The sequence below is a fragment of the Pelodiscus sinensis genome, chromosome 17 (assembly GCF_052426305.1).
Source record: "Pelodiscus sinensis isolate ZL-2025 chromosome 17, ASM5242630v1, whole genome shotgun sequence".
In the NCBI taxonomy this organism is placed as follows: domain Eukaryota; kingdom Metazoa; phylum Chordata; order Testudines; family Trionychidae; genus Pelodiscus; species Pelodiscus sinensis.
In genome coordinates this window covers 30,179,935-30,202,552 of record NC_143068.1, presented here as the reverse complement: position 1 = coordinate 30,202,552, position 22,618 = coordinate 30,179,935, and the positions used below count along the sequence as shown (strand labels likewise).

General features: G+C 45.2%; 1 protein-coding gene across 2 annotated transcripts in view; it reads left to right on the top strand.

Annotated features, from left to right (window-relative positions):
• Positions 1–348: 348 nt before the first annotated feature.
• The window catches only part of LOC102447528 (peroxidasin homolog), an 86,125-nt gene continuing 63,855 nt past the window's right edge, over positions 349–22,618 (top strand). The window contains exons 1-2 of one of the 2 annotated variants that reach the window (XM_075901030.2): positions 349–781; positions 20,609–20,680. In XM_075901030.2, coding sequence (XP_075757145.2) covers positions 618–781; positions 20,609–20,680 — 236 coding nt within the window. In that variant the 5' untranslated portion in view covers positions 349–617. The remainder of the gene's footprint in view (positions 782–20,608; positions 20,681–22,618) is intronic. The other variant, XM_075901031.2, reaches the window with a different exon arrangement.

Sequence of the window (22,618 nt, the reverse complement as noted above, 5' to 3'; positions counted from 1 at the left end):
ATGACTTAGTTTGCTCTTTGCCTCATCATATGAGATTAGGGACCCGTTGCGATGCATTTATGGTGCTGGGGCTACATTTTTTTTTTTAGCTCAGTCAGAGCTAGTGCAGCCTCCTCCAAGTGGAATTTACATCTCCATCTTGAGGAGAGTAAGATTACGAAGGGATATTCCCCAAGGTCGGGTAGAATTAGTTAAACCCAACCTGCCTGAGTCCTTGGCCAGTGCTTTAACCACCAAGCCATTTTTTCTTTGGCCTCGACACAGCTGACTTTTCCAATGTCAATGGACTGTTGTTTGTACTCTTAAGCAAATGTAGAAATGTGCCAGAGAGAAACGTGAGGAGTTAATTTACTATTCCAGCTGGGAGCCAAGGCGGGAATAGGTCATAATCAATTGAAAGTGGCTATGTACAAATGTCTTAAATGAGAGTGGGGGAGCAGTTTGATCTCAAACAATGGACATTATTGCAGAGGGGGTGGGAGGTTACACTGTCAAACTGCCTTAATTTAATGGAAAACACATGCTGATGAGTCCCCTCCTCCTGGACCTCAAGGCTGGGAAACTTTTGCCAGCTCCCTGCAGTTCAGAATCAGGGAAAGTACACTCCAGCAAACACAATGCTGGTCAAAGCTGCAGTTGTACACCGCTTCTTTCTTTTTCTCCTCTTGCCCGGTTTCGCCTGCTCCTGTCCTAGCCGCTGCCTGTGTTTTAGGACTACAGTACGATGCATGCATCTGATGCTGGAAAACATCCCTGAAGTTCCACCCCAGACAAACATACTGTAAGTAGCAGATTTCATTTTGCATGCATGATCCATCTTTGAGGAGAGAAAAGAAAACCTTTGGTTTCTACACCTTGCTTTTCCTGCAGGAATGCCTGTATTGCAAAAAGCCGTACATCTTCAGAGACTCTCTTGCTTAGCCTCAGTTAATAATGTTTAATGGTCACCTAGGGGAAACTAACGAGCAAATAAGATCACAAAAAAGGATGATTTTTCAGTCTCCAAAGTTGAAAGGAAGATGATAGATCAACTTTTTTTTACTGGAGAGAAAGCTTTGGGCAAACAGGAGGCGTGGGGCACACTGGGTGTTCTACTTTTCTGTATGCAAAGAGGTTGTGTCTTTATTTTTGTTTTGGTTCTTGCCTATAAATGCAACTCCATTCCTGTATCTACTCTCTTTCCTTTAGTTTCTCACTTTCCAGACTCAAATGGGGGAGGGGAGAGGAGAGGAAGTGAAAGTTTATTTGGGGTGCCAAATAATAATGGCAAACCTTATGCATTCTTAAAAATTGCTGGTTTGTTGGTACTTTTTTTTAAGGGGGTGGGGACTACAGTGGGCAAGACTATTTTGTTGGCTGTGTCTATTTCAATGGAAGATCAGAGTAACAAAAGGAGGGGGTGCACAGAGCATTTTGAGGCCAATCTGGGGCTTCTAAAGAACTTTTGGTAATAGACGTGGGAGAGCAAACTTCCTATGCTTTTAAGGAATGGTAAATTCTAAAACTCCAGAATGGCTTGAAGGCATATCTGGCCACAGCAGATAATGATTTCTTAGTCTGGAGAATTGGGTAGTATCAAAAGTGGACAGGAAATTGTTAAAGGTGTATGTTTTGTTCTCAGTTCGGTTGCTGTTGATTGTGGAACTTGTTCAAAATTAACTACCCGAGGATTAACTACCATGTGACCAAATTCTGATCTCACCTAGGGTGTCGATCTTAGTTGTTTCACTCTAAAATTTCCCTCTGTTAAAAGTGTAGCCTTACTATTGGCAACAATGCATGACTGTGCAGACGGTATGTCACTGGCATTTAAATCGCAATGGCATATTCTTGTTCTGAGAGCGGCTTAACAACACAGGGGGCCACATGCAAGCAGTTCCCATGCCAGCTCTGCCTGGTGCCACGGGTACTTTGTGCATGTCTAAAAGTTTAGAAAATCTAGTTATTTGGTTTGTGACAGGTAAAGGTAAGACGCTACCCAGAGCTGAACAGGGTTATGCAGGGTTGGGCTCAGATGTCAAATTAAATAAGAGCCATCCCTTCTTGATATAAATCCCTGGACCAGGTTTTAATATTTCCAGACACTTTCTGTGGCTCAGTCTAACGTGGTCCAAATTAAAAGCTGAACTCATACTGATAAATCTTTATGGAACACCCGAGCCAAGTTAAATAGTCTGTTATTCATAGGTCACGGCAAAGATATACAAATAAAAATACACCAGGTCTCTAGCTGTCCTGAGGATCTTATAGTCTCATTGAAATAAATTGTGCTGCAAAGCGGCTTTCTGTTTGATCCATTATAAAAGTGTTTAGTCATTCATATGCTGTTTAAAAGTTGCCAGCTATCAAAAGGTGCTTCTTGAAAACCCCCAGCTGTTCCAGATTTTTATGATGCCATCATACATCTTCCTCCTGGGAAAAGGCATTCTGCATCGGTGTGAGCCTCCAGAGACGTGGCCAAATGAATAGCCAGATCACGGGGCTCCTATCTGGAATAAAAAAAGATGGAATTACGATCCTAGCTCATCTGAGTCACAGTGTGATATGGGCGGAACGTACTGGTATGAGACACAAATACAAACATCCAGATCCTGGGCCCCAGTTCTGTCTGTGCCTCTATAAAATCGAAAGCAGCTGCACGTCTTCAGGTGGGTATTCCTCTGGTGGGTGGAGTGATAGATGGTGCAGATCCAATGTAGCTGGCCCAGTTCCACTCTCCCTCCAGCACCCAGGCTGCGTCTAGACTGGCATGATTTTCCAGAAATGCTTTTAACGGAAAAGTTTTCCGTTAAAAGAATTTTCGGAACAGAGCGTCTAGTTTGGCATGGACACTTTTCCGTAAAAGCACTTTTTGCGGAAAAGCGTCCATGCCAATCTAGACGCACTTTTCCGCAAAAAAGCCCTGATCGCTATTTTCGCGATCGGGGTTTTTTGCAGAAAACAAATCTGAGCTGTCTACACTGGCCCTTTTGCGCAAAAGGACTTTTGCCCGAATGGGAGCAGCATAGTATTTCCGCAAGAACACTGACAATCTTACGTGAGATCGTCAGTGCTTTTGCAGAAATTCAAGCGGCCAGTGTAGACAGCTGGCAAGTTTTTCTGGAAAAGTGAATGCTCTCCTCCGAGAGCATGGCCCTGGGGGGGTGGGGGGGCCTTTAGCCAGCAGGTGTAACTTAGAGCAGCCCTTAGCCTGATCTAGGTGGTCCCAGGACTGGTTTAGAACCATCCCCACAGTTAATTCACTGCTCCTGGCTCCTTTTGGTTCTCATCCCCTGCAGCTGGGTGCAGAGGAGGAGCTGGCCTAGGATCTGGTTTTAGCAATGGAATATTTATCCTTGGTAATGAAGTTGGGAGGATGGAACATGATGGCAGTAATGGCTACATGTGTACTGATAAGTAAGCTATAAAAATGGATGACGGATAACTGCAAATGTACTTTGGCTGTCGTTCATCCCGCTGAAGCAGGGCTAGCTAGATGTGATTTGTTGGTTACCACTGGGACGAAGGCAGCTCTTTTAGCCAACAACCCAAAGAAGGCAACAGCTGGGAAACATACACTCTGAAAATTTCAATAGGCCTTTAACCTTCTGAGCCATTTGCTTTATAGCATGACATTTCCAACCGTAAACTATGAAACATGTTGGTATGAGGAAGAGGCCAAGTAGGAAGAATTTCCCTGTAGCTAGAAGCGAATGGATTCCAGTCACATTATTCATGGATTATTCTCCTTTTTGTTCGATGTAGATCTGATTCGGAGTTGTGTTCTCACTAAACTTAATTCAGGCTACAAGAAAAAAACATGCAGCATCTGTGACCTGAACTCATTGCTGGCTAACTCAGTCAGTCCATCTCCTTTTACGTAACGGGGCACTCATGACGTGTTTTCTGCAGCTGTCCAAGCTGACGCATTTTGCCTTCCCTCCCTGATTTGCAGCATGCTGTGTCAGCTGCTGATCTTCTCCCCAGAGGTGGCTGCCCGTTAGTGGTGACTGGTGTACGTGTGTAGTTTGGGAGACCCTTTGGAGTCATGGGCGATCAACGTTCGGATATAGAACTTCAGTGCGCTGGCCTCAAGAAATCATATTGAGCAAAAGCGTTCTTGTTGGAAGGGCTGCTCCCTTCACGTTGCTTCTACCCTCCAGCTCAAAATTTCTACTGCATGGGTGGATGGGGGAGAAGGTGGGGGAACTGAGCAGTAATTCCCTCTCTGTGTTCAACATATATGTCTACACACACACTGGCTGTCCCGAGTGTAATCTCTTTCCAATTAATCCTCTTTATTCAGGCTATGTAAATAATCTCCGGAACTAAACTCTTTGGTGTTGGCCAGAATTTTTTCTCTGAAAACCTCAGTTTACAAGAAGGAAAATGGGCATAATTATTCAATAATCACCGTTTTTCCCTCTTTGGGGAGCGTGCCTGCATCCTTCATGCAAGATAGAAAATCTCATGGTGACTTAGACCCCAAAATGCCTTTCCTAAGGACAGTGGTTACAACCATGGACAGATTCTAACTAGAGCCCTCATATTCTTTCTGATTAACGGTCCTCCTTGTCCCTGCAGTTTCAGCAGAATCTTTCTGTCCTGGACTGAAGCATAGAATTTTTGTGGGCTGTTGAAACAGCTGCTGCATTTTCTCAAAGAGGTGGCTGTGCTACAGTAATGGGTGGACAGGGGGGGAGAGCGAGCGAAGTAACTCCATCTTTTCTAAACAAGTACCTCTATTTGTTTGTGTGTGCACATGCCGAGGCTTGAAACAAGCTGGAACAGATGCAACTAGTAAATCAATATAAAGGCAAAAACAGCAAAGGAGTTCTGTTGGGACTAACAGAAGACTGGAAAAGGGCAAAAATAGTGCCCATCTATAAAAAGGAAAATAAGAACAATCCAGGAAACTACAGACCAGTTAGTTTAACTTCTGTGCCAGGGAAGATAATAGAGCAAGTAATTAAGGAAATCATCTGCAAACACTTGGAAGGTGGTAAGGTGATAGGGAACAGCCAGCATGGGTTTGTAAAGAATAAATCATGTCAAACCAATCTGATAGCTTTCTTTGGTAGGATAATGAGTCTTATGGATAAGGGAGAAGTGGTGGATGTCATATACCTAGACTTTAGTAAGGCATTTGATACGGTCTCGCATGATATTCTTATCAATAAACTAGGCAAATACAACTTAGATGGGGTTACTATAAGGTGGGTGCATAATGGCTGGATAACCATACTCAGAGGCTGTGTCTACATTGGCACCCTTTTCCGGAAAAGGGATGCTGAGACCAGTCGGAATTGCAAATGCCACGGCGGATTTAAATATCCCTCGCGGCATTTGCATGAACATGTCTGCCACTTTTTTCCAGCTCGGGGCTTTGCCGGAGAAAAGCGCCAGTCTAGACGGGATCTTTCGGAAAATAAAGCCTTTTCCAGAAGATCCCTTATTCCTCTTAAAATCAGGAATAAGGGATCTTCTGGAAAAGGCTTTATTTTCTGAAAGATCCTGTCTAGACTGGCGCTTTTCTCCGGCAAAGCCCCGAGCTGGAAAAAAGTGGCAGCCATGTTCATGCAAATGCCGCAGGGGATATTTAAATCCCCCGCAGCATTTGCAATTCCGACTGGTCTCATTAGCATCCCTTTTCCGGAAAAGGGTGCCAATGTAGACACAGCCAGAGAGTAGTTATTAATGGTTCTCAATCCTGCTGGAAAGGTATAACAAGTGGGGTTCCTCAGGGGTCTGTTTTGGGACCGGCTCTATTCAATATCTTCATCAACTATTTAGATATTGGCATAGAAAGTACACTTATTAAATTTGTAGATGATACCAAGCTGGGAGGGGTTGCAACTGCTTTGGAGGATAGGGTCATAATTCAAAATGATTTGGACAAATTGGAGAAATGGTCTGAGGTAAACAGGATGAAGTTTAATAAAGACAAATGCAAAATGCCACACTTAGGAAGGAACAATCAGTTTCATACATACAGAATGGGAAGTGACTGTCTAGGATGGAGTATGGAAGAAAGGGATCTAGGGGATATAGTAGACTATGAGCTAAATATGTCAACAGTGTGATGCTGTTGCAAAAAAAGCAAACATAATTCTAGGATGCATTAACAGGTGTGTTGTGAGCAAGACATGAGAAGTCATTCTTCCGCTCTACTCTGCGCTGGTTAGGCCTCAATTGTAGTATTGTGTCAAATTCTGGGCACCGAATTTCAAGAAAGATGTGGAGAAATTGGAGAGGGTCCAGAGAAGAGCAACAAGAATGTTTAAAGGTCTAGAGAACATGACCTATGAAGGAAGGTTGAAAGAATTGGGTTTGTTTAGTTTGGAAAAGAGAAGATTGAAGGGGGACATGATAGCAGTTTTCAATTATCTGAATGGTGTCACAAGGAGGAGGGAGAAAACTTGTTCATTCTGACCTCTGAGGATAGAACAAGAAGCAATGGGCTTAAACTGCAGCAAGAGAGGTTTAGGTTGGATGTTAGGAAAAAGTTCTTAACTGTGAGAGTGGTTAAACACTGGAATAAATTGCCCAGGGAGGCTGTGGAATCTCCATCTGTGGAGATATTTAAGAGTAGGTTAGATAATGTCTATCAGGGATGGTCTAGACAGTACTGGGTCCTGCCATGAGGGCAGGAGACTGGACTCGATGACCTCTCGAGGTCCCTTCCAGTCCTAGTATTCTATGATTCTATGTTTTATTAGGGCATAAGTTTTCATGGATTAAACCCAGTTCATCAGATGAAAAGGAGTGGAAGCTACAGAAGCAGGGGTCTGTATAAAGAAGAAGTTGCTTGTGGTTATGAAACTAATCAAGTCAGGGTGGAAGTGGGTCGGTCACACAGCATTTGGTGGGGAGATGTGAATATACAGAGAGGGGAAATGACCTTTGTAATGCGTTAACCAGTTGAGATCCTTATTCATTCTTAAGTTGATTGTGTAGAATTTTCAAATGAACACCAGTTCAGCTGTCTCTGTGTGTAACTAGTTTTTTATATTCTTTTGTAGAGTATCCTTCTTATGCCCTAATAAATCTGTTAGTCTCTAAGGGTACGTCTTCACAGCACAGTTATTTCAAAATGTTTTATGTGGCTACAATTCAGAGCTCGATGCAGGCAATTTCATCTGCTGTCCCTAGAGACAGGCCAGAACTGTAACCCCCAAATCTGATCACACTGACGGGCTCTGGCAATTTCAAATGTGGGTCTACGCCTCGTTCTTCAGCCATGTCTCGACTTACCACATTATGGGGCGGTATCACTCGATTAGGTCTGACATGCTCTAAATCACGTCAGAGCCCTGATCTAATTCCCATCAGCAAAAACCCAACTGAAGTTGTTGTGCTGTAGCGATGTAGCATGTTTCACAGCTCAATAGCACGTCTGCTAATTAAAAGGCACTGGAAAATGTAGGCTTCTTCCTACCCACATCTTCTGAGTGTTCCTGAGTAGTGGCCTCCACTCTTAAATACTCCTATAATGTCAAGTGTATCCTGTGATGCTAGAAAAAAAAAAGTGTTTCCAGGAGACAGGTTTCTGTTCAAATAGCTGGATCCTTAAATGGTGTAAATTAATCTGGTCCATTGACATCAATGGATCAGACTGAATCACACCATCTAAAGATCCAGCTATTTGAATCCTGTCTCCTGGAAATACAGCTTAAAATCTGGGCCCTGATGCATATGGCATCCTAAGAAAAAGCTCCATACTGGAGATTTTTCTAGTAACAGTGTTCACACCAGACTAACACGGCGGTGAATAGCTTTGTAGTTCTCTCGGGAAGGGTAGGGGGAATAGTGCTATGGTAACACTATGCTTTTATGCAGGCTCATTATAAATCACTGAAGTATGATGTAATTAAAAACATCAAATTGTCTTTATTCAGATGAAGACAAGAGCCCTTCCTTTATCCAATGCTAGCTCTCTCGCATTGCTTTCAGGGGCATTGGCCATGATGGGATGCGGAAGACAAAGGCAAGCCAAAGTGTTAGTGGTAGGAAAGGAAAGTGAAAATACATTCTTAGTTGCTGCCTAACTTGTTCGTAGAAATTCTGTGTGCTCAGGGTTCGTTTGTACCAGGTTAATGGGATGTGCATGGAATGTGATTGTTTCCTATCCACCGGAAAGGGAGGGGTGTGATGGCAGAGAGGGTTGTACTCACACATGACCACAAGAGGGCAGCAAGCACAGGGACAGGAATGACAACGGCGGGGGGGAGCACCCCAGTGAGCAGTCTCTGGCCAGCAGCACCTGCCACCCGGCTTGCCTTGGGGAGCAGCTGCCAGCCACGGCATGGCCCCTGCTGCCCTGGGCTGGTTCTGGGGAGCACCGATGGCCCCCCTGCTCCCAGGCTGGTGTTACAGAAATAAAATCTGCTATATATGTGAGAGGGTTTGTCTGTGAGTGAGTGAGTGAGTCTGCCTGCTCATCTGTTTGTTCCAGAACTTCTGCTAAACAGTAAGAGCTAGGGCCGCCAAATTCAGTAGGCAGCTTCCTCTCATCATATCTTAAAGCAAAGTTGGGGTTTGGTTGTGCCAGGACAACAGGATGTGCCTGGAATGCGATTGTTTCTCATACCATGGAAAGGGAGGGTTTTGCTAGCAGGGACAGTTATACTGTATAATGACCACAGGAGGGCAGCAAGCAGCGTGGGGCAGCTATAATCCCCTTGGGGCAGCAGGGGGCAGGGGTAGAGAAAGGAACAGCTATCTACTATATATTTGAAAGAGTTTGTCTGTGTGTCCATGTGTCTTTTCCCCCCAGCCGGGGGACATGCACCCCTCTACCGGCTGTGCCCACAGCCATGGAGAGGTGCTTCACACCTGGCCCCAAGCTGCTGCGGTGAGAGAGGGCTGGGGTTCCCTGGTGCAGCCTGCATACTGAATTCCCCCACCTCCATCCTTGAGCAATGATGTAAATGAAGCCTGGACATTTTCATTTTATTCCCCCCCCCCTCCCAAAACAACTCCAAAAAACAAAATTAAGTTAAGGACCTGAGCCACGCCAGGTAAATCTTCTAGTTAAAAATATTTCCCCTTGTCTCACAGGCCTGGTCTACACAACAAAGTTGCACCTGCCTAACTTCCCTCTTGTTTTGTTTTGTTAACAAATTGAGAGAAACTGGTGCAAGCCCCAGCATGGACACTTAAGGTACGTCTAGACAGTGGGGCTATTTCAGGATACCAGAAATATTTTTCGAAATAACAGGTGCGCTATTTCAGCATCCCTGTAACTCGTGTTCCACAAGGATTAAGGGATGTGTCGAAATAGCGCGTTATTTTGAAATACAATCGAAATGCAGGGCGCAACAAATGGCGGCGAAATCCACTCACCAGCCCCCGCACTGCGCATGTGCCAGATCTGCACTGTGCATGCACGCACCACCAGTGAACAGGGCGATCGGCTGAAATCTACTTGCCACGGGTGAGTAGATAAACAAATTTGTCGAATAAGATTATTTTGAGTTTAGAGCACCATATAGATGCCGCCTTATTTTGATGGGAAGGCCTTACTCTGGTTTGGCATAATCAGATTCCCAGCTGATTTAAACTAAACCGCATGAATCCCATTTGAAGCCAAACTGAGCACCCATTTTACTAAACAGGTTAGCATTTACAGCATTAGCTAACCCAGAGTAACGCAGCCAGGCCTTGGCTCCCTAGGGTGTCGCTGCAGCTGTGCACAGGAGAGCCGGCTCGAGCGTAGCCAGCTGGAATCCAGCTGAGAGCGCGCAGCCTGTAGCGTGGGTTAGCATGCCAGCTATGTCCCCAAGAGTCATGCGAGGCTTGTTCCACCTGCGCTAGGCTGTCTCCACTGACACCATCGCGCAAGCGAGCAGGACTCAGGCTGGCTGTGCTTGCTGTTCACCCTGCAGCGGCAGCCTTGTGTTACCCTTGGAGAAGCAGAACTAGCAGACTCTTGTTTGGGGGATGAGGCAATAAGCCGCGTTTAATGTCAAGGCAGAATGCGTTGCTGCAGAGCTGGCTGGCAGGGGGAAAGCTGTGAGCTTAGTCTCAGCGACCAAAATGTGCTTGTTAGTTTAAGGCAGGGCTGCTCCACTTTGGACACCCTCGGGGGCCACAGGGATACTCACAGCACATGCCAAGGGCTGCAACTTAAGCGTGGTTGCATATACATGCAAATATATGCAAATAGCTTCTTTCACACTGACGGGAATGAATACAAAGATTAAGGCAAGACGACACGACACGCAGGCCCCATTTAAGTCGGTTCTGCTGATATTCCTAAAATGCAATCGTGACCCAATTTCCACCCATATCACAGCACTTTTAACGAGCAATGAGAAGTCCAGGAAAGTAACTACTAAAACTCATAGCAACAGACGATCAATATATTGACTCCTTTTTTGTTTTGGCTCCCTCACAGGCCGCCTGTTGAGTAGCCCTGCGTAAACCCAAACCACAACACAGGTCCCAAACAGATGGATTGGTGGCCCACGGGCTGCATGTTGCCTCGCCCTGGTTTAAGGAAATGCTATATTTTCAATGAGAGGTCTCTGGGGATGGGGAAGGAGGGGAGGATGAAGTTCCGGAGAAGGGCGAAAAGCAGACTTGTGCATCTGCAGGCCAGGAATTTCCCAGACAAGTCTCGCATCTCGTTCCTTTGCCAGCTACCGGTGGGCTCTGAGACTATGCGCACTTGAATGGATCCAGAACCCATAAAAGCAGTTTATGGGGCCGTGCTTGGGATTTATGGGGCTCCATGCCGTCCTAGTAAACTGGTGCCCCTAGGCCGGATGGCAGCCTGGAGGTGGTTTTTTTAAAGATGTGGTTCAATAATCTTCAGCAGCACACTCATGAAAGAATATTTCAAATTTTAAACTCAGGTCCTGTGGACTAACATTGTAAATTCAGACGCTGACAGCATATACCTGGGGGGATGGCAAATGCCTCTTCGGTGGCTTCATTATCCCTGGAGTGGCTCTTTCACAGGGTCAGGGTTCTGCTCATACGCTGGCAGGCGTTGTCACTTTGAACGCCTGATCCTCTCCGGAGGAAGCAGGGCCACTGAACAGAGATAGGAAGAAGCGGATGGGTGGACTTTAAGACCCAGTGGCATCCCAAAATTTCAGGTGCGTATTCTGCATATGGATCAGGGTGGCCCTGACAGTTTAGGAGAAGTAGAAGAGGAAGAGAAATCGGTAGGAGGTAGAGGTAGGAGAGTGCTCGTTTAGACTGCAAGGGATCATAGAACACTAGGACTGGAAGGGCTCTTGAGAGGTCATCAAGTCCAGTCCCCTGCCCTCACAGCAGGACCAAGCATGATCTTGATCATCCCTGATAGATGTCTGTCCAACCTGCTCTTAAATATCTCCAGTGAAGGAGATTGCACAACCTCCCTAGGCAATTTATTCCAGGGTTTAACCACCCTGACAGGAAGTTTTTCCTAATGTCCAACTTAAACCTCCCTTGCTGCAATTTAAGCCCATTGCTTCCTGTTCTAACATTCTAAGAACAATTTTTCTCCCTCCTCCTTGTAATGTTCTTTTAGATACTTGAAAACAGCGACCATGTCCCCTCTCAGTCTTCTCTTTTCTAAACTAAACAAGCCCAGTTCTTTCAGCCTTCCTTCATAGCTCATGTTCTCTAGACCTTTCATCATTCTTGTTGCTCTTCTCTGGACCTTCTCCCATTTCTGCACATCTTTCCTGAAATGTTGTGCCCAGAACTGGACACAATACTCCAAGTGAGGCCTAATCAGCACAGAGTAGAGCAGAAGCATGACTTCCCGTGTCTTGCTCACAACACTCCTGTTAATGCCTCCCAGAATTATGTTTGCTTTTTTTGCAACAGTATGACGCTGTTGAGTCATTTGTAGCTTGTGGTCCTCTATGACCCCCTAGATCAATGTTTTTCAATGAGTGGTACGAGTATCCTGAAGGGTACTCAAGAGAAGTCTGGGGGTTACGTCAGTACAACTGAAATTCGGCGAAAACTGAATTTTTGTTTTAAGTTTTACAGCGCTTTATTATTTTTGTACTTTTTACACCCAAAAATTTCATCGCCTGCCCAGCTACGATTAAGTTGTTTAAACAAATGTGATGCAACGGTAGAAAAAAAATGTGTGTGTCTGAAAACTATAGGTACTGGGGTACTTTTTTTTAAAGGGGTATTTTATAAAAAAAAAAAAAAAAAAAAAGTTGAGAAATGCCCTAGGTCATGCCTCCTTGTCTGTCTGTACATCTCTTGGCACGCTGCAGCATTATACACATCATAATAATATAGACATGGGCACATTGTGGAGAGAGAAGCCAGGCTGCTGTTTTCAAAGGTGCCTACGGGAATGAAGTGCCCACCTCTCACTGAATCTGGGAGTTGAAGACCCAATTCACTGCCCCTCCTTTGAAAACCCCAGCTCAGCCAAAGACGAGTCCGGGATTGGTAAGAATCCCAGCACTCCAGTCACATGGGAATAGGTGGCTTGGTTGCCAGAGGTCTTTTGCCTGGCAACTAATGGGAGCTGCTTTGCACCAGAACTCTCATGCTTACTTTGCAACGGCAGTAAATGGGGCAAATAGAGCCTCTCTGTGATTCTCTGGTGACTGGGGCCTGGTCGAGGAACCATGTTCGGAATGCAAGGGTTCTGTTCCTGATGCAGTCGCATTCTTGCTGGATTGCGCCGGTGGAGTTGGGAGCTTTGACAGTAGGGAAAACCCCCAGCAAAAGAATGCAGCTTTGCATTGGGAGTCCTACACAATAAGCATGTACCCTCCCGTGCTGCTGTTTCCATAGCATCATTTTCTGAGTGGACCAACACTTTAACCTTGCCAAAAAAAAAAGAGTCCTAGAGAAACAGAGGCTGCATTTATGGGGTTGTAGTTTCTAGCTGCATTTTCTGTGCTTTTGCATTTATTTTTTGTTCAGGAGGAGCTGTGTGTGTGTGTGTGTGTGTGTGTGTGTGTGTGTGTGTGTGTGTGTGTGTGTGTGTGTGTGTATACACTCAGCTGCTGGGGCATGAAACATAACAGAAGAAGGAGGTGTCACTAAATGAAATGAATAAGTTGCAGGTTTAAAACAAACAAAAGGAAGTTTTTCTTCACACAGCACGCAGTCAATCTGTGGAACTCCTTGCCAGAGGATCTTGTGAAGGTCAGGACTTCAACAGTATTCAAAAAAAGAATTAGATACATTCATGGAGGTTTGGTCCATTCATAGTTGTTAGCCAGGATGGGTAGGAATGGTGTCCCTAGACTCTGTCTGTCAGAGGCTGGGAATGGATGACAGGGGAGGGATCAGTTGATGATTACCTGTACTGTTCACTCCCTCTGGGGCATCTGGCATTGGCCACTGTCCAAAAGACAGGATCCTGGGCTAGATGGACCTTTGGTCTGACCTGGTATGGCCGTTCTTATGTTCTTATGAAAGATTTTAGTCTTTTCTGTTCACCAATACAGACTGATTTTCACCTCCAGTCTGTGGCCCTTTTACTCTTTACTACCTGCTTCCTATTTGGTTGCAACATGCTCACAACAAGCTCCGTCCCAGCCCTTTTACCTTTCTTTCATTCCTTTCCGTTACAGTTCCCATTACCTGTAGCCAGCTGCCTGTATTAATGGCACAGTTCTTTACAGCCCGCCAGGCTGCGCGGGGGGTTGCGTGTCTGGGTTAGAATGTACAATTCAAACATGCATTTCTTCAGTTCTTTTCACGTCCAGTCTTCCATCGTATGCTGTTAACAACACAGCAGAGAATGGCATATGAGTTGCCACGTCACTTTTTCCATACTTGATTGTGTGCAGCTTTATAGTTGTTGCCCTTCCCCTGAAAAATGAGCATGTCACTCGTTCTCCATCTCATCCAGTTTCCTGTTATCAGGATAGTAGAGCGTACATGGAATCTCGCACCAACCATCTAAGGTCAGTGAACTTGCCTTTCGGACAACACAATCATGAATCATTAAAGCACGTCAGGAGAGGCGGTCAAAAAGAGCAAAACAGCTTTGTGATACAATTTGATACTTCAGAGTCGTTTCCATTTTGCAGGGTTTGCAATGGGCCTCTTCTTAGTTTGTCTTTACATTTGTGGAATATTTATGGAACAAATGCAGCATTTTCAATTTTCATGTTTCCTTTCTCCCCTTCTCTTGCTTCCTTTCTCAGTCTCTCCCCCTTTTGGCACACGTTGCAGTACAATGAATTATGATCAGAGTTTGGAGGGGAAGGAGAAGCCGGTTTCCCCCCGCCCCCTCACCACCACCTTTTTCCCTTTAACTTTTCCAAAATTGGAGACATTTTGAAAATTTACGGAGTGCAAAAATAAATTAATTAAAGAAAGTGGGAGGATGGGGCCCTTTGCTGTCCTCTAATTTATAGCATTAAGAGGCAAAAAAGGGGGGGTGGGCAATAATGGGAAATGTTAGGAAACTTCAGTTTTAAACCAAACATTGTTTTGTTGTTTCAAAACTTCCTCTTAAAAGTTTAGTTTAAAAAAAAAACTTTGCCTGTGGCAGGAGGAGGGGGCAATCATTTTTTATTACAGGAAAATTTCAACCAGACTCTACAGTCAGTTGGGGAAACATCAACACCCATAGTAAACATCCAAACATCATAACGTGCACCCATGTTCACAAACGTCTCTGCTCCCACATCAAAGTCTCTTGCCATTTCGCTCTGGAATGCACGCGAATCAATCACAGAATCGTAGAACACTGGAACTGGAAGGAACATGGATGGGTCATTTAGTGCAGTCTCCTAGCCTCACAGCAGGACCAAACGTGGTCTAGATCATCCCTGATAGGTGTATGTCTAACCTGCTCCTCAATATCTCCAGTGATGGAGACTCCACAGTCTCCCTAGGCAATTTATTCCAGCGTTTAACCACCCTGACTGGAAGCTTTTCTTAATCTCCATCCCAGGGGTCCCAAACTCCTGGCCCACAGGCCATCCCTGGCCCTACGCAATCTGGTTTGGGACTCCCAGCGGGCCATGGAGAGTGAGGGGGCTGCCATTACAGGCCTCCAAACCCCACCCTTTCCCCCTATCACCCCACCCTCTGCCCCGCATGGTACCCTGTCTGAGGACGTGGCTTCAGGGATCACTTAGGGGGCACTGGTGTGATACAGCAACAGAGGCTGTGTCACCTTCCCCTCACCCGCACTCCCTGTGGTGACAGGAATCATGGGGAAGCAGAGTGCAGTGGCGTCAGTGCACTTGACCCATGTGCCTCCACCACATGAGCTAAAAACCAGCTGGCTCTCAGCTAAGGCGGTAGAGCAGACTTTGCTCTCCCTTGTCAGAGTTCCAGTACCTCTGGATTACACTATCCTCAGAGGTCAAGGAGAACAAGTTTTCTTCCTCTTCCTTGTAAGAACCTTTTAGGTACTTGCAAGCGGTTACCATGTCCCCTCTCCATCTTCACAACCCCAGTTCTTTCAAGCTTCCCTCGTAGGGCATGCTTTCCAGACCTTTAACTATCTTGTGTAGCTCTTCGTTGGACCGTCTCCAATTTAATCCGCACCATTCCTGAAATGTGGTGCCTAGCACTGGACACCGTTATCCAGTCAAGGCCTAATGAGCACAGAGTAGAGCGGAAGAATGACTTCTCATGTCTTGCTCACAAAACTCCTGTTAAACATCCCTCTGGGGATGCAGTGCTTTTTTTTTGCAACAGTGTCACGCTGTTGACTTATACCTAAGTTGTGGTCCACTATGACCCCTAAATCCCTTTCTGCAGTACTCCTTCCTAGACAATTGCTTCCCATTCTGTATGTGTGAAACGGATTTTGTTTTCTTCCTAATGGAGTACTTTGCATTTGTCCTTACTGAATTTCATCCTATTTACCTCAAACCATTTTTCAAGTTTGTTCAGATCATTTTGAATTATTCCCTTATTTGCCAAAGCACTTGCAACCCCTCCCAGCTTAGTCTCCTCTGCAAACTTTATAAGCATAATCTCTATGTCATTATCTAAACCGTGGATGAAGATATTGAACAGAACGGGTTCCAAAACTGATCCCTGCAGAGCCCCACTAGTTATGCCCTTCCAGCATGACTGAATCATTGATAACTGCTGTCTTGGAATGGTTATCCAACTGGTTATGCACCCACCGGATGGTAGTCCCATCTAGGTTGTAGTTATCCAGGTTATAAGGTCATGTGAGACTATATCAAATACTTTACTATTACCAGCTCTACTGCTTGCCCCTTAGCCACAAAGCCCTGGTCTACACTAGGGAGTTATTTTGAAAAAACTCCCTTTATTTCAAAATAACAAGCAGAGCATTCACACCCCCAAGACAGTTATTTTGAAATAATGAGCTGGTCATTTTGAAAAAATAACTCCTGCTTTGCATGAGGAATAACACTTATTTCAAAACAGTTATTTCGAAATAGCATAGTGTGGGCGCACCTCTGCTGCTATTTTGAAATAACTACTCCCCAGAAGTTTCAGAGGGATAGCCGGGTTAGTCTGCAACAGGAAAAACTTTAAAACAGCAAATAGTCTGGTAGCACTTTAAGGACTAACAAAAAATGTAGATGGTACCATGACTCCCCAGAGACATTCAAAGTAATTATTCCCCAGTGCTTCCTGGGGCTCTAAGTTGAGGTAGCGCGTCCACATTACGGGAGCCTGCTTTGGGCTAATTTTGAGGCTTCCCTGTAATGTGGACGCACTATTTTGAAATAAGTTATTTTGAAATAATTTCCTAGTGTAGACATGCCAAAGAAAGCTGTCAGGTTGGTTTGACACAATTTGTTCTTGACAAATCCATGCTAACTGTTACTTATCACCTTATTATCTTCCAGATGTTTCCAAATGGATTCCTTAATTATTTGCTCCAATATCTTCCCTAGCACAGATGTTAATAGCTGACTGGTCTGTAGTTTCCTGGGTTGTCCTTATTTCCCTTTTCATAGATGGGCACTAGATTTGCCCTTTTTAAGTCTTCTGGAATCTCTCCTGTCTTCCATGACTTTTCAAAGATTTAGAGGGGTAGCCGAGTTAGTCTATAACTGGAAAAACTTAAAAAACAACAAAGAAGTGAGTTTTGCCCACAAAAGCTCATGATACCATCTACATGTTTTCTTAGGGTATGTCTACGCTACAGCATTATTTCGAAATATCTAATTTTGAAATAACGCATCTACACACAAAATGCATTTCAAAATAGCTTTTTGCTATTTCGAAATAGCACATCCACACTGATTGGACACTGAATTGCATTTAAGGCCAGCCAGAACTGGTTCCAGCAGGGCATCAGGTCAGAAGTTACTTTGTGGCCAGGGCAGCCAGCAGGGCACCCTGGGAAGGGCTGGAGGCTCCCTATTTTGCAATAAGCATCTACACAGCCCTGATTTTGAAATAGCAATTTCAAAATTGGCGCTATTCCTCGTGGAATGAGGTTTACCATTTTCAAAATAAGCCCTCCGCTATTTCGAATTTATTTCGAAATAGCAGTTGGCTTGTGTAGACTCTAGGAAAGTTATTTCGAAATAACGGCTGTTATTTTAGACATACCCTTAGTCTTTTTGTTAGACTATTCATTGTTTTTAAGTTTTTCAAAGATGATAGCTAAAAGCTCAGATACCTCCTCGATCAGTTCCTCGAGTACTTAGGATGCATTTTACCCCACCCTGGTGACTTGAAGACAACTAACTTGTCTAAGTAAATTTTAACATTCTTTTCCTATTTTAACTTCTGAACCTACCTAATTTTGTCCAGCATTCATTATGCTAGGCATCCAATCACCACCAACCTTCTTCATAAAAACCCAAACAAAGCCATTAAGCCGCTCTGCCATTTCCACATTTTCTGTTATTGGTTTTTCCCTCTTTATTGAGTAATGGTTAAGCTAGAGTGGTCTCTTGCAATAGTGCCTATCTTTTCAAAGCAGGGGAATAATTTGCTCTTACTCCCTGAATAATGTCCCTTTGAAAAACTGACAACTGTCTTCAGTTGTTTTTCCTCTTAGTCTTGCTTCCCATGGGACTTTACCTATCAATACCCTGAGTTTGCAAAAGTCTGCCTTCTTGAAATCCATCATCTTTATTTTGCTGTTCTCCCTCCTACCATTTCTTAGAAACATACCTTCTACTTTCAAATTCTCAAACAATTCCTCTCTATTTGTTAAAATCAACTCTAGAACAGCCTCCTTCCAGTGGCTTTCTCCACTCTCTGAAATTAAAAAAAAGGTCTCCAATACATTCCAAATTCAATGCAACTTTTATTTATAAAGCAACTGGAGTGTTTCCATAATTTATTATTCAAATAGAATAAAATCAAAATCTTCACCTTCATCTGCTTCAGACAGAAAGTTAAAAAAACCCTGCCAATTTCACATAGTGTAAACAAATCTTTAAGACCTTCCTTTTTGCAACAGTAAAAAAAAAATTGCTATAGTACATTGTATAATGAAGGGAGAATTGTTTCTTCTTGTTTACTTAGCTCTTACTCTGCATTTGTGATTGCTTATTAGATAATAATGTCTTAGAGTCCAAGTCAGTGCAGGTACAGAGAGAGCCCTTGAAGTTTGCCGGAACAGACTTTGACACCTGTAAATGAAAAGGCACTAACAGAAAATGCAGAATGGGAGAAGACTCTGAGTCCTGCAGCATTTTGGAGCAAATTTGAAACGCTGACTATATAAGGCTATTGAGCAGGATTTGGCTATTTTAGGGCCAAAATTTTGAGTGTGAGCTTTTGTAAAAGTGTCCATAAACTCTGTGGGTACCTGCATACAGCAGCATGTGCAGCTCCATTTCAGGCAGTGTAACTCACATACATCCTGGCTGTGGTTGGCTGCCCCATGGAGTGGAACGTAGACCACTTACAGAAACAGAAGAATAAGTGTGCTCTGCAGCCTTAGCTAAGAGGCTCACTTTTAGCTCACGGCTAATGCACTAAGCTTCAGAGGGCCCAGGTTCAATTCCGCCTCTTGGCATTACATTTGCAAAGAAAGTTCATGCACCAATGCAGACATCTACATGCCTATATAGGATTTCATGTGTGTGCCTCTGTGCACCTGCAGCTGGAAACTGGGCCTCAATGCCCATTTGGAAATACTGAATCCTTGTTATCGGTCTATAAAAATACAGACCTACCTGCATTCTGGCTACTAAGTAGGGATGTCAAATATCGGTTAACTGAATAGTCAGTTAACCTCATGAATTCTTATCAGTTACTCAACTGTGCTAATGGCATATAGGGTATATTAGGAAATGCATTGCCAGCAGATCCAGAGAAGTGACTATTCACCTTTATTCGACACTGGAGTATTGCATCCACTTCTGAGCCCCCCACTATAGAAAGGATGTGGATGCATTCGAGAGGGTCTAGTGGAGGGCAACCAAATGATGAGGGGGCTGGAGCACATGACCTATGAGGAGAGGCTGAGGGATTTGGGTTTGTTTAGTCTGCAGAAGAGAAGAGCGAGGGGGGATTTGAGAGCAGCCTTCAACTTCCTGAAGGGAGGTTCCAAAGAGGATGGAGAGAGGCTGTTCTCAGTGGTGACAGAGGGCAGAACAAGGAGCAATGGTCTCAAGTTACAGTGGGGGAGGTCTAGGTTGGATATTAGGAAAAACTATTTCCCAAGGAGGGTGGGGAAGCACTGGGATGGGTTCCCTAGGGAGGGGGTGGAATCTCCATCCCTAGAGGTGTTTAAGTCCTGGCTTGACAAAGCCCTGACTGGGATGATTGAGTTGGGGTTCTCCTGCTTTGAGCAGGGGGTTGGACTCGATGACTCCTGAGGTCTCTTCCAGCCCTAGGATTCTAAGTTTTGTGCATGCAAGTTTGGTAATTGTGAAACATTATCCACTCACGATCAATCACAAGAATTGTCTTGCAACCCAGTGCAATGGATCACCCGATTCCTTTCAAAAAGTGGCAACCATGTGTCCGTTTCTAAAGAAATGAAGGTGGAACTCCTCAATCTGGAGTATTGTGTCCAGTTCTGGGCCCCCCACTATAGAAAGGATGTGGATGCATTGGAGAGGGTCCAGCGGAGAGCAATCAAAATGATGAGGGGGCTGGAACATATGACCTACACGGAGAGACTGAGGGAGCTGGGTCTGTTTAGACTGCAGAAGAGTGAGGGGGGATTTGATAGCAGCCTTCAACTTCCTGAAGGGAGGTTCCAAGAAGCTGGAGAAAGGCTGTTCTCAGTAGTGACAGATGGCAGAACAAGGAACAATGGTCTCAAGTTGTGGTGGGAGAGGTCTAGGTTGGATATTAGGAAAAATGTATTTCACTAGGAGATTGGTGAAGCACTGGAATGGGTTACCTAGGGATGTAGTGGAGTCTCCATCCCTAGAGATTTTTAAGTCTCGGCATGACAAAGCCCTGGCTGGGTTGATTTAGTTGGGATCGGTCCTGCCTAAGGCAGGGGGCTGGACTTGATGACCTTCTAAGGTCTCTTCCAGTTCTATGATTCTGTGAATCTAGGGCCATGCACTGGATGCTGGTTGGCTAAGACTGTCTCAGCAAACAGCAGTAGCCACCCTATCATCCCAGAAAGGATTCTTCAGCTGGCATAATTTGCCAAGCTCCTTTCAGCCTGAAGCTTCTGAGGTCTAAAGCACCAGGAGAGCGGATGAGGTTTGTTGCTCATAGATAATCTCGCTCTCAGATGTGCACTGACTGATACTCGTCTTCCTTTCAGGGACTTACGCTTCAATCACATCCAAGAGATTCAGCCTGGAGCCTTCAGGAGACTGAAGAACCTCAACACACTGTAAGTGGTCCCCATTTTAAAAGGCGCCCCGTTGTAGTGTGGGTCATGGTACAGAGAATGGAAGGGATTAGAAACATGAGACCCTTTGGGTTTGGCAATGTGGTACTCGCTCATAGAAATCAAAGGATGTATTGGACACTGCAGCTAACGATTCCAGCATGTGCCTTCGTGGCTTGTTTTCCTCCTACCCCCATGAACCAAGACAACGACATAATACCAAAAATGAATAACTTAGTACAGGCAGTCCCCGGGTTACGTACAAGATAGGGACTGTAGGTTTGTTCTTAAGTTGAATCTGTATGTAAGTCAGAACTGGCGTCCAGATTCAGCAGCACCCAAGCTGCTCTGCCCCAGGCGTTCTGATTCAGCCGCTGCTGAAACTGACCAGCAGTGGCTGAATCAGGACGCCTGGGGCAGAGCAGCTGGGGCGCTGCCGGTTGGTCCTGTAGCGCCGCTCTGGGCTGTCAGCTGCCCGCATGTTCCGCCACTTTGCTCCCCGTCCTTCTGGTCTGCAGACCAGGAGGACGGGGAGCAAAGCAGAGCAAAGCGACGGAACACGCAGGCAGCGGACAGCCCAGACACGTCTCGGCTGTCCACTGCCCGCATGCTCTGCCGCTTTGCTTCCTCTCCCTGGTCTGCTGGAGACCAGGGAGAGGGCCCCGTTCATAACTGCGGATCCGACATAAGTCGGATCCGCGTAACTCGAGGACTGCCTGTATGAATATAAAGATGCAGCCCTGCCTATTGGTGGAGGTGATTGTGATGGGCACCAGAACCATAGTTCAGTGCCAACGAGGTAGGCGTCAGTCTCTGGGCTGGTGGGGGGGGGCTTAGCTATATAATGGATTAAAGAAGTTTGTGCTAGAGTATGCACCATAAGTCTAACTGCTGTCTGAATGCATTGGCCTCCCCCTCTAATGGCTTAGCGAAGATACCAGCCCTTTGGGTTCATTCATCTGTGCCCAGAGCAGCGAAATTCTCTGCATAAAATCCCCCCCCCCACACACACACACACTCCAACCCAGGCAGCATTTCTTGCCATTTTCAGTAAAACCTGCAGTGCAATGACTTCCCTTTGAGCAAGGAAACTGTTTTTTTCTTGTGATGAGTCCTGCCAGCTGCATGGATGCTAACAACCTGTCGAGCGTAGAGGTGCCCCTAAGGGCAGTGTTGGCCTTGGATGACCCAGGAGCAGAGGAACAGAGCAGTGGTTTGAAGCTATATTTTTTCCCTTGCCCATCTCAGCCACACAACTCTAAACTAAGACACCCCCCGCCTGTACCCCTTTTGGGGAGTTACCCTCTGGTTACTGTTCTGCAACCCCAGTGTGAAACAAAGAAGCAATACCCCCATGCTCTCTTTGCCTTTATGAGCTGCCATAAAGCAAGTGGTTTCAACCAAACATCTGGGCTGTGTCTAGACTGGCCAGTTTTTCCGGAAAATCAGCCGCTTTTCCGGAAAAACTTGCCAGCTGTCTACACTGGCCGCTGGAATTTCCACAAGAACACTGACTTCCTACTGTCTGAAATCAGTGCTTCTTGCGGAAATACTATGCTGCTCCCGTTCGGGCAAAAGTTCTTTTGCGCAAAAGCGCCAGTGTAGACAGCTGAAAACTTTTTTGCACAAAAGCACGTCTAGATTGGCACGGATGCTTTTCCGCAAAAAGTGCTTTTGCGGAAAAGCGTCCATGCCAATCTAGATGCTCTTTTCCGTTAAAAACTTTTCCGTTAAAAGCATTTGTGGAAAATCATGCCAGTCTAGATGTAGCCCTGGTGCAACTCTAGCATCCCCCTTTGTTCCTCCTAGTGCCAGTGGGAATTCAAACAGACCACCAGCCCTTCACTATGTTTTTATCTTGGGGAAGGGATAGCTCGGTGGTTTGAGCATTGGCCTGCTAAACCCAGGATTGTGAGTTCAATCCTTGAGGGGGCTGTTTAG